Source organism: Podarcis liolepis (genome assembly GCF_965112155.1).
Source record: "Podarcis liolepis genome assembly, chromosome: 2".
In the NCBI taxonomy this organism is placed as follows: Eukaryota; Metazoa; Chordata; class Lepidosauria; order Squamata; family Lacertidae; genus Podarcis; species Podarcis liolepis.
Genome location: NC_139555.1, coordinates 29,000,347 through 29,011,981, shown reverse-complemented (window position 1 = coordinate 29,011,981; position 11,635 = coordinate 29,000,347). Strand labels below are relative to the sequence as shown.

General features: G+C 47.2%; 1 protein-coding gene across 2 annotated transcripts in view; it reads right to left on the bottom strand.

Annotated features, from left to right (window-relative positions):
• Positions 1-378: 378 nt before the first annotated feature.
• The window catches only part of SLC38A10 (solute carrier family 38 member 10), an 81,446-nt gene continuing 70,189 nt past the window's right edge, over positions 379-11,635 (bottom strand). Inside the window, exons 12-16 of one of the 2 annotated variants that reach the window (XM_083489914.1) lie at positions 11,442-11,609; positions 10,867-11,256; positions 9,675-9,776; positions 4,629-4,808; positions 379-4,030 (exon numbers count right to left, since the gene is read on the bottom strand). In XM_083489914.1, coding sequence (XP_083346040.1) covers positions 2,868-4,030; positions 4,629-4,808; positions 9,675-9,776; positions 10,867-11,256; positions 11,442-11,609 — 2,003 coding nt within the window. In that variant the 3' untranslated portion in view covers positions 379-2,867. Of the gene's footprint in view, positions 4,034-4,628; positions 4,809-9,674; positions 9,777-10,866; positions 11,257-11,441; positions 11,610-11,635 lie in introns of both variants that reach the window. The other variant, XM_083489913.1, reaches the window with a different exon arrangement.

Sequence of the window (11,635 nt, the reverse complement as noted above, 5' to 3'; positions counted from 1 at the left end):
ATGTAAGTAAAAATATTTAAAACTATCATTCAACCGAATACCTCTAAATCTATTTTACAAGTGTGCCTCGCAAACTGATTTACTCACAGTATATGTAAAGCATTGGCAGCAAAATGGCTGGAAACAAGCAATGGCCCCCTGGTACTTAGTAAGAACTGAACTCCCGATTCCCCAGATTTATGCTAAACACTCTCAAGTTGATGGCTCTTTGGGTGGCATTTGAGTTCAAGAGAATGTAAGAGACTTCAAACCAAGCCAGGATCAACAGGAGAGGAAGGGTCACTTCCTTACTGGTGCATATTGGTTGTAGATTAGGAATCACATTCTGTGAAATACAAACAAATGTTATTTGCATCAAGAACAACAAAAGGCTCCAGGTGAAAATGCTAGGATTGACTTTATTTGTTTGTGCAGCCTGTCCATAATCCACCAGGTGCAGTCCACAGCCTCCTTCCCCAGATTCCACTCTCCACAATTGTAGGGAGATGGCTTGTTTAAAATTCAGTTGCTCTGTTGAGCATTGTCACAAGTATCTTTGGTCCTTTAGTTACAGAACAGGCACAGCACATGATCACATCGCTCTTGATCAGAAAAAGCCTGACAAGGACATACAGGGACATCTCCATAACCCTTTAATATTAAAGCAACTTTCCTGGTATTTACAAATAGAACACATGTAGAAAGATCATAGAAACATTTAACCCCTTTTTACTTAACAAACGAAACTAAACTGAAGTAACAGCAGTCTCAGCTGTGGCTGAACTGTGCTTTGAGCAGCATTACTACTTGAGGTGGTTGCATGTAATGCTAAACCATGGGTATGAGAACAAACTGCAGTAAGCCTCTGGTGCAAAAAAGATGCAAGGCTGTGATCAGAAGCTTACACTTCTGGTTTAATGTGGGGTAGCCCACATGATAGCTTCCAGATGTTGATAGATTGTAACTCCCAGCATCTTTGACCACGCTGAGTGGAGCTGATGGGAGTTGCAGTCCAAAATATATGGAAGACACCACATTAGCCACACCTTAATGTTGCATCTGAATCCCACTCTATGATCAACCTTAACTATATAGTTTGTTTAAGCAAGCCAGTTTCTTACCTGAAGTTGGCTGTTCTAGCAAATCATAGTTAAGATTAAACACAGTTTGTTGTGTTCAGGTGATGTTAAAAGTTTTGGTTTTTTTAAAGCTCACATCACTGGAGGGAAATATATACACTCAAGGCTTGCTTAGGTTTGTTCTCGTAACACTAAAGTATGGTTTAGTGATATGTCCAGATCGGCCCAGTGAGTCTTCTGAAGATTAAGGCTATAATGACAATCGTGCTTATGACAAGGCAAAATGTCCCTCAAAGTAGGTTAAGTGGAACCAGCCACATTTCTCCGTCTCCTTTAATGGAGACACATCAAGCACACTTCACAGGCAAGATACGGCAAAGGCAGGATCTAGCTCTGCCTCACTTGTCAAGACTGTGATGGCATTGCTATTGTCCTAATAGCAATGCCGTCACAGGTATTTCTGCACCCTAAACCCATAACTGTTCCAGATAAACAGACTGATAGGAGAAAGAGGCCAATTTACAGACTCAAGGACCTTGCTTGTTTATAACAAAACATTCCCACAGTGCCAAGTTCTATTATTTCTGCAGCATGGAGAATCTTAGATTAGATGGGAAGATACCATCAGCTGTTAGGGGCATCCAAGAGTCAAAAGCTTTCCATTTTCGCTGCATCGTTTGTCAACAGCAAATGCCACAAACCCTACCAGGAGGCCTGAAACCAAGCGGCGCTCTGCTCAAGTGCACGAGCACCTTTCACAAACGCTTGGACTGCTGGACCAGGTAGGGGTAGCTTTAAACAGCGCTGCCTGCACTTGCCAAATGGAGGAAAGAGGTAGACGCAGGCTGGCCCACTGGAATAACGCCGACTTGGAATCTCTTCGTTTTGCTTCCTTTAAATTGCTTCCTCTTGCAGCAGGTGGCTGGCAGAGTTTTCATGCACAGTATGGTTCCATAATGCACTTGGGATAGGAATGTATTAAAAGCATAAACCTAATATTTGATAGTCGAGCAAGAGGAGGAAATGATGGGCAACCTCTTTATTGCTAACGTGGACCCCTGATGCATCAGAACAGCCGCTTATGAGCTTGTTTAAGGATGCCTCTGACACTAACTAGCTTTGCGTTTCTGGACCCATTAAACTGATGGAATGTCTTCTCACTTGAGACACTCATGAAACTTCTCCCCCCCCCCTTCTTCCCAAAGGCATATCAACCCATTCCCCAAATAACAGAAGAATCCAAAATTAATTTAAAGGCAGGCGGAGGGAACCTGTGGCCCTCGAGGTGGTGCTGGAATACAACCCCCACTATCCCTTTCCACTGCCCGCGATGGGAACTGGAGTCCAACAACATCTGGAGGGTCCCAGGTTCCCCCTCCCCACTGTAAGGGATGCGAGCGGAGAGGCAGATTTGATCGAGATAAACGGCAAGCATGAAAACGAGTTCCAGTTCCAAACACACAGAAGTTAAAGGAAATAGTTAAAAGGCAACTGAGCGAGAATAAAATGCAAATGCTTCTTTGGAAAGGTGGCAAGCACAAAGCACTCCCAAACTGAGATGCTCTGCAGGTTAGCCACCAGCAGAAATGAGGAGAAGGGACAAGCTGTTGCAGTACTGAAGTATGAAAGTGGCTGGGCAGCGATGCAGTTTCTTCTTCCCTCAAGATTTCGCCAGTCAAATTTGTCCGGTCCAGATAGAGCTAGCTGACTGAGGCTGCTGAAGTTGCATCTCCAACTGCAGGCAGCTCAGTAACAAGGCATCCCAAAATGGCCCGACGTTTGGTCTCAGTCGTGCAAAGCATTCCTCTCTCACCCCCCCTCCTCCTCCTCTGCCACAGTTATCTGTTTAATCTGCCGACTATGAAGTGCTTGCTGGGCACCTTCTGCTGCCTGGTTCAAGTGAGTCTCCAGCGCACTGCGGAGGTCATTGACTTTCACATCTGGGAGGGGGTTTAGTCCAATTATCACATCCCCCGTCTCGCTCTCTTCTTCCTCAAGGTCCCGCCTCCTACGGCGCAGGTCTAGGTCAGCCTGCAACTTGAGGTCTCTGTTGGGTTTGGCATTTTCATGCTCCCTGGGGGCAAGCCTAGCCTTCTCTGGCTTCACAGCAGGGTCGTGTTCCGACTCCTGTAACTTCTCTGGTTCTTTTCGCTCGCTCTCCAAAACTGGCCCTGGCTCATTGGCACGATGGGGCTGCGGGCTGTGGCCTCCGGCTGCCACCCCCTCTTTACTACTGCCCCCCTGGCCTTGCACTTTACCAATGTGGTCCAAAGGTAACGCCTGCTTCTCTCCAACTTTCTCGACCTTCACAACTCCTGGGACCTCCAGGTTCTCGTGCATGTTCTCGGAGACTTTTGGTTTATGCGCAGGATCCTCTTGCTGTTCTTGATGACGGGGCGCCTCTTTGTTCGCCTCTCTGGCAAGCGGCTCTCTCTCGGAGACTCTTGGAGCAATCTTCTCAGCCGCCACATGGACTTTGGCTGCATCAGGCATCTCTCTTTGGCCTACAGCTCTTTGTGCAACCTCAACCATTTTCTGGACATTCTTGATCTTTTCCAGGGCGTTTTGGGCCATTTGAGTATCCTGGCCTTCTTTCAACCCCACAATCTTTAGTGGCTTTTCCTGGTGATGCCCACCAGCCCTGGCTACCTGTGAGTCGCTTCTGACCGGCTCCGCTAACTTCCCAGCTTGATTTTTCCCAGCTTGGTGCAGTGAAATCTTCTCAGCCTCATTTGGATGAGCTGCAGGGATTTTAGGTGGAGCTCCAGTAAATTTGCTGTCTGCTTGCTGCTCTCCTGTGGCCTGTTGTCTTCCCTGGCCATTAGAATCTTGGGGGTGGTTGTCAAGCCCATGCTGAGGACGATCCAGTCCATTATTTGGTATAACCTTTCCAACGTCTTCAAATTTATCTTCAAGACCATCCTCTCTTTCCTTACTTTTGAGGATAGGCAAGTCAGGTTCTTGGTGTATTTCTGCTGCAGAGAGAAGCAAACAGCTCTTAGTTATTGCACGTTCTAACAAAGGGGAAATCTCCCTACTGCCAACAACCGGGGAGTTCACACAACAGCCTCATAAGGAGGTCACACCATTCCCCACCCCCAATTCTCCCTACCACCGCTCACGTCTGACTGCCATGGTGACCAGGTTAATTCTGAAACTCATAAACAAGGGCAGCAATGTAGTAAAACAGAGAGGCTCCTCCTAAGCTTCAGGCTTCCTGCAGCTCCGAACGGCTGCAGAGAAACGTGGATGCCTCCCCAAACCCCAATGTCGCCTTTCCTCCACTTCCATCTATCCTCCTGTGGTTTCCAATTACACACAAGTGAGAATTTTCACGCCAGGAAACAGCTTCTGCTATGCTGGCTTCCAGAATGGCTTTGTATTGCTAGATGGAAAGGAGGGAAATGGAGAAGAAGCATTCCTAGGGCAAAGCTGAAGAAATGGGCTTCGTTCATGGTCCACTGACACCACCCTTCTCAGAGTGGCTCCCTAACCCCTACTAATGTTGTTGTTGTTGTTGTTGTTGTTGTTGTTGTTGTTGTTGTTGTTGTTGTTGTTGTTGTTGTTTACCTTGCTTTGGCTTTTCCTCTCCTTCCTCCTCTTGCCTCTGTTGGTGGATCTCCTTGTGCTGCTCCTCAATCACGGCTAGCAACTTTGCTTGCTGATCCAAGAGCTGCTTCTGCTGAACCTGCTGTTCCTTAATCACTTCTAACAAGGCGGCATGGTCCAGTACCTTCTCCTTCCCAGCTTCTAGAAAGAGAGAGGGGAGGGGGGGAAATGGGGCTGGAATGAATGCACCCCAATGGTCTACCATACACAGGAATTCGGAAAGAGTAGTAGTGGGCATGCTACTGTCTCCACAAAACACTTGCATAGCCTTGCACTTATCAGATCTTGAGGTCATAGCTCACTTTGGTACCTATGGCCACAAGAAACCCGATTCCCCAAGCACCTTCTGGAAATAAATTATCATTCTGGGGTCGTTTTCTCTTGCCATGTCTTCTTTTGTCTGTACACTGAACATTGCATTTCAAAGTAGCGAGGGGCAGCTCTTTCCAAAGGGAAGTCGAGTTTGGATCAAAGCAAAATGGAAAACCAAGGCAGGCAGAGGGAGCGAACTGCGTGACATTCAAAAGGAAGCGGTACTTCAAGTGAGGGAGTTTCAGGCACGTTGAGATTAAATGGTTTGGGAGCTGTGAAGGAACCGATGAAATCTCAAGAGAGATTCTAGGACGAGCTGCCCGGTCAAAAGCAAGCCACGGACAGTGTGAAGACTCGAGTACTTGCAAGAAGGTCAAGCTTAAAAACACACAGTGCTTTTTCACAAGCGCCTTCAACGTACACTCTATGTATAAATTCAAATCCTGGAGGTTTAGGGTTAAAAGTTGCAATTTATTTTGATCCATACCTGCAACTAGCTTTTTAATCTTGGCTGTTTCAGTCCCATTGTGAAGCAGAAGGGAAAAAGACATTATGAAACCATGGTGCTTTTTTTTTTTTTTTTGTAGAACAAAAAAAAGAAAACAAGTAATCAAACGTATAGACATGTACCGCAAGGAGATTTTTTATGGAAAATACAGGTCTTTTTATTTCAGGCTGATCTTAACTCAAGCCAGCTTTCAGATGGAGGACTAGGAGACATCCTCCAGTGGGTCACACGGTGACTCAGGCAGCCTATTCTCCTCAGTGTAAGCAGACAAGTCATTCTCGGGTAGTCGGTCTGTTTTCTCCTACACAAACCTTGAATATTGGCTGCCTATTGGCTTCCTGCTGGCTCCCTTCTACTCCTCTTCCAATCTCACAATGGGTGCTTCTTGGGCTAAGGCAGTGTTTCCCAAACTTGGGTCTCCAGCTCTTTTGGGACTACAACTCCCATCATCCCTAGCTAGCAAGACCAGTGGTCAGGGATGATGGGAACTGTAGTCCAAACACAGCTGAAGGCCCAAGTTTGGGAAACACTGGGCTAAGGGAAGAAAAGCCACATCCCTGTTCACTGGAACCGACCGTCTAAGCAGGAATTACTGCCTGCCATCCAAAGGGACAACGTAGACAGAGTCAATTCAGGCACCTTTCCCCCTGCCTAAGTTTGAACTGCACACTAGGCCTCATCCAAACCACCTTGCATGTGTGGACCCAGCTCCGTGTTGCATACCTGAGCAGACACACCCACCGGATAAGATATTGAGATCATTTCCCTTCTTCTTTTTTTGTCCTTTCTCTGATCAATAATTTTATTTATTTGTGTTTCTGATATAATTCCATGTCAACAAAATGTAGACAAAAATAAAGTCGTACCTTGGATCCCAAACACCCTGGAACTCAGACGTGTTGGCTCCTGAACGCCACAAACCCGGAAGTGATTGTTCCGGTTTGGAAACGTTCTTTTGGAACCCGGACGTCTGACTGGGCTGCCACAGCTTCTGATTGGCTGCAGGAGCTTCCTGCAGCCAATCAGAAGCCGTGATTTGGTTTCCAAACGTTTTGGAAGTCAAACGGACTTCCGGAATGGATTCCGTTCGACTTCCAAGGCACGACTCTAATACAATAAGAAAAGAATCTCTAAAATAAAAAAGAGGTTGCAATTTAAGATTTTCAAGAATAGACCAAAAAAACCCCAAGCCCATAAAACATTACTTAACCAACTTCCTCTCCTCTCCTTCCATGGTTCCTTTCATCTCCTCTTCTTCCCGCGTTTCCTTGGTTCACTCCATTTATCATAACTACTTTTATAAACTTTAGTTATTTCTTAGTTATTTATAAGTTATTTCTTATTATCTTGCCATCCTGCTAGGTAGATTGTTTATTTATAATACTTTTTCATATATTCAATAAGCAATATTCAGTCCTCCTTATATCTTTCATCATATTGATTTCTTATTCTAGTGGTCATTCTTGCAAGCTCTGCCTATTCTAACAGTTTAATGTGCCATTCTTCGTTTGTTGGTAACCTTGTCTGTTTTCCATTTTTGTGCTAGTAACACATAGGTGGCTGTTTTCACATACAGGAACAAATTTCTCTCTTTTTTGTGACTTCTGTTGTTATTAACCCCAGCAACAATGCTTCTGGATTTTTAGGAAAGGATTTTTTAAACTTTTTTTTTAGTTCATTTTAGATCATTTCCCAGTACCTTTTAATTATGCTACACAACCGCCACATGTGATAGAAGGTTCCTACTTCCGTCTTACATTTCCAGCAATTACCCTTTATTGATTTTGACATTTTTGCTAGCGTATTTGGTGTCAAATACCACCTATGCTGCAACTTCATAAAATTCTCTCTTAATCTGTAGCATGCTGTAAACCTTATATTTACTTTCCACAGTAATATTTACTTAAATTTATATTTACTTTTGAGAGGGGGAAAGTGGGTTGCTTTTTGAGAAGATGAATGACACTGGGGGAAGGTGATCTGCAGGCAACCAGAAGTGAGCGTTCTCAACTTTTCAAAAGCACTTGATGAATCTGGTGTTTGCACCCCTCCATATGCACAGATTAATGAAAGTATGCCATGGTTTAAAACTTGAAACGAGCGATGCTGGGAGGTTCCACTTTGTCAGGAAATCACAGCCATGCTCAATTCCTTGTGCCCATGGGTATGTAGAGAATATTTGGAGCTCCTCTTTGAGAAGGCACTCTGCACATGTTTAAATGCAATCTTTTTGTATGTGCTGTACAAGTCTGACATGGGGAGGGAGCAGGGTTTAAAAACTGTGACACCCTCATCTCAAAAGCACACCAGCCTTGCCTAGGAATCTCTCTTATTCAGGCTCGGCGATTACGAAAGATACTTCTAAGTTTCTACATAGCGTGATCACTATTGTCACGTAGGAATTCATGTAAGAGAACACGCCTTCTTACTGTTAACTCCCTATAGCTTTTACCCATCTTTCCCCTTACATATTTGCTAATGAGACACCTGCCAGCTTACCTTTCCTACATGGAGGTCACACTGACCATATATTACCTTATTTAGAACACTCAGCTCGTAGCTTACTCTCAGGGCTCTTGCTACTTCCTAATTAAGGTTGCTAGCTATGCTCTGTTTGAGCAGGAATGCCACCGATTCTAGAAGAGTGCTCTGCGGCACACCACCAATGTTCCCTTCGCCGAGAACAGTCCCAGTTTCCACATCACAGGCTCAAAACATCTCCACTGTGATAGCAAACCTATCCCTGTGCACCACTAATCCACAGACCTCCTGCCAGCAATGTATGGAAGTCTAGAACATGACATGGAACATAGGAAGCAACCTTACACTGAGCCAGACCGCTGGTTCGTCTAGTTCACTACTGCCCACACTGACGGGCAGCAGTTGTGCAGGGTTTCAGGCAGGGATCTCTCTAAGCTCTACCTGCAGGTGCTGGGAACTGAACCTGGGGTTTTCTGCATGCAAAACAGATGCTTTGCCACTGAGCTACTGTCCTGCAAGATGGGATTGGGTGCAAAGCTAATTGCCCCAGAGAGTTACACTGAAATGGGAGAGTCAAGTGCTTTGGACTGATAAAGGGACACAATCTTTTCCATGCGATTGCCGGGAGCTGCTCTGCCCAGAATCTCCTTATTTGTCAGAGGCATCCATACATGAGAGGACTGGCAGAGAGCACATCTAATTCTAGGAAGCCCCCATTTTTCTGTCGTATCAGATTTCCACAGTAACAGCTTAAAAGCTCGGACCAGAGGACTTCCAGCAAGGACCTGCTCTGAGGTTATGCTTCACTCACCAGATCAGCAGAGCCCGAGGCTGTGTGTTTTGACTAAGAAAGAGCTCCTGTGTCCAAGAGCAATCTCTGTGTCAGTGGCCTTTAAAAGCATTGCAAGGGAAAGGGAGGGGAGAAACCAGCAGCGGAAAGGAGAGAATCTCCTGTATCCAAGGAATATCTTCCCCCTTGCTTACAGAGAAACAAAAGAACGAAAGAAACTCCACTTGTTTCAGGCCATCAGAAGACTGCCAACTACCAGCAAAGGAAGACCTGGTTCCATCATGGGCTGAGTAAGGTCCAGCAGCTCAGCCTCGCTTGCTCTAGGGATCCCCAGTGGTTCTGCTGCCTGGTGATAACCAGGGAAGAGCAAGAATGAAGGTGGCAAATAGTGCCTGAATAAACCTGGGCACCATGTGACTATTATGTACAAACTTTCTTGGGACTGGACTGTGCAAATCTTTCGTGAGCTGCTCTGGGAGTCTCTCGGGGCTATAAAGCAGGATAACAGCATGATAAATCAATCCAGGTGCAGACTGCTTGGAGCAAGGGAACGGACTTTTTTTCCAGGGGAGCTGTTCCCCTTTCAGAGCAACCTTGAATAGAGAGAGGAGTGTGCTCTCCATTACAAGCAGGGGCGGCTATTTTCTCCTGGAAGCGCTATCGCTTTCACAGTTGGCTTACGGCACCGATGGGATTGTGGTGCCCAGGTGGCTGCAGCCTCAGATTACAAACTCCCAAGATTACGCCAAGGCAAGATGACCTGGCCTTGCAAACCTAGCCTTGATTGGGTTGTTCCTTTCTTTCACGGAAACTACGAGCTGAGCACACACACATACACGCACACCCAGGGCTGCCGGGGAGGCAGATGGGAGCCCCAGAGTGTGCATCTGGGGGGCAGAGCAAGGACAGCGCTTACCCTCCAGCTTGCTGTCTGCATTCTCCTCCGCATTACGAAGCTCCCTCTGCTCCGCTTGGGCTGGCTCCGGCCTCTCTGGAGCAGGCAGCTCCCTTTTTTCACCTGCATACCAGGGACAGACAGACAGACACTCCTTGATGGGGAAAGGAAAGCGACAGATGTTCTCTGCCTCTCCCCCCCGCCTCCCCTCCCCCCTCTGCACGCCGCTTTTATCCAACTTGATGACTGCAGAAAAAGTCATAAAAATATTTAACAGCGCTAGAGCCTGCTGGCAGCAAAACCAGGGCTAACTGCCCAAGCCCATTGAAATGCAAACCCTAACCCTACAGAGCTTCGCAGTGGGCACTTAGCAATGTGGCACCTGTCGAGCTCTTCTAGCCCTGGGTCCCTGGTGAGCAGCACAGCACAGCACCTGATGCTTTCGCAAGTGAGCAAGCTACTGCAAAGTAGATAATGCAGGATCTGACACTGCCAGGCAATTCGTTGCATGCACCCCAGCAATGACTAAAAGAGGTGAACCGATCCAGCCACACTTACAATGCAGGCAGTGGCTGAGCAGGGGGCCTGAGAACTCTTCACTGGAAAATTCCCTTATATAAAGACTCATTAATAGCGAGGTACAGTGGACACTCGGGTTGCAAACATGATCCGTGAGGGATTCACGTTCGCAACCCACAGCGGTGTGTCTGCACACGCGCAGGTTGCGATTTGGCGCTTCTGCACATGTGTGACTGCCGAAACCTGGAGGTAACCCGTTCCGGTATTTCCAGGTTTCGGCAGTCCATAATCCGAAAAAATGCAACCTGAAGCGTCTGTAACCCGAGGTATGACTGTACAAAGGAAGCAAACCCTTTTTATTTCACTCGAGATGGCAGAAACTGTGCTGTCTTGCTGTAGGATGTGGATCTTTATCTTTTCCTTTTTTTGGCATGGGCAGGAGGAAAATGCCAGTGCAAATTAGGCTCTGGGGATGGGCAGGCAGAGGTCATGTGGCGAGGGGGGTAAGCTATGGATAAGCACCGGGGAAGGGAAAGCAAGTGCCCCTGCAGCCAGCGGTGCCCTCTTCCAGAATTCTGTGACAACAGCCAAGCGCTGCACTGATTTGCGGTTTAACTGCAGAAATGCAAACTATCTCAGGGTCCCAAGGGATAAAAACAAACTCCCTGGGAAGATGCAGGGGGAAGGAACCTACCTGTCTCAATCTCCTTCTCAGGTTGCATCTTTTCCTTCAAGTGTTCAGCTTGCTGCAGGCGGGAGCCATCCCTCTCGCCATGCTTGTCCAGCTGGATGTCTTTGTAAGGGGGGCGTTCATCCTCGTGTGCAGGAGGCTTGGGTTCTTTCCCTGGGTGGTCCTCCACCTTTTTCTGGCCACCTTCTCCCTTTGCCTGTTCGGGAACGGGCTTCCGCTGTGCCTCTTCCTGCTCCTTCCCCAACACAGCATTCCCCTCCGCCAGGTCGTTCTTCTTGGCTGGCGGCTGCTTGTCTTCAGGCTCCTCGTGGTCCTGGCCCTCATCCACCAAGACCTGGTCATGTGGCACCGGGGGCTCGTGGCGGTGGGCTTCTCCTACAGGCTGTGCAATGCCTGTGGGGAGAGAAGGAAGGTGGGTCAGCCAGCAAAGAGCAGAGGAAGCAGGTGTCACTCCCTGCTATCTCATCTACCTGGCTGAAGACGAAATTAAACTAGAATTAGGAACTACAGGAAGAGCTGTGGAATTGGCTAAGTTCACAGACAGTCTCTCACTTTCCCCAGCTCCAATTCTAAATTACCTTGGTCAGGCCGGTCCAGCTGCACCTCCTCTTTCGGCTTCTCCTTCTCGCCTCTCTTTGGCACATCCATGGGATCCAAGATCTGTGCCTTTTCCAGCTCTTCATTCCCGTTCTGCAATTTGGGTTTGTCGCGGCCATCGGCTGCTTCTTCAATGGCTGGTTTCTGGTCTGCAAAGGGTGGAGATGGTTAAGCG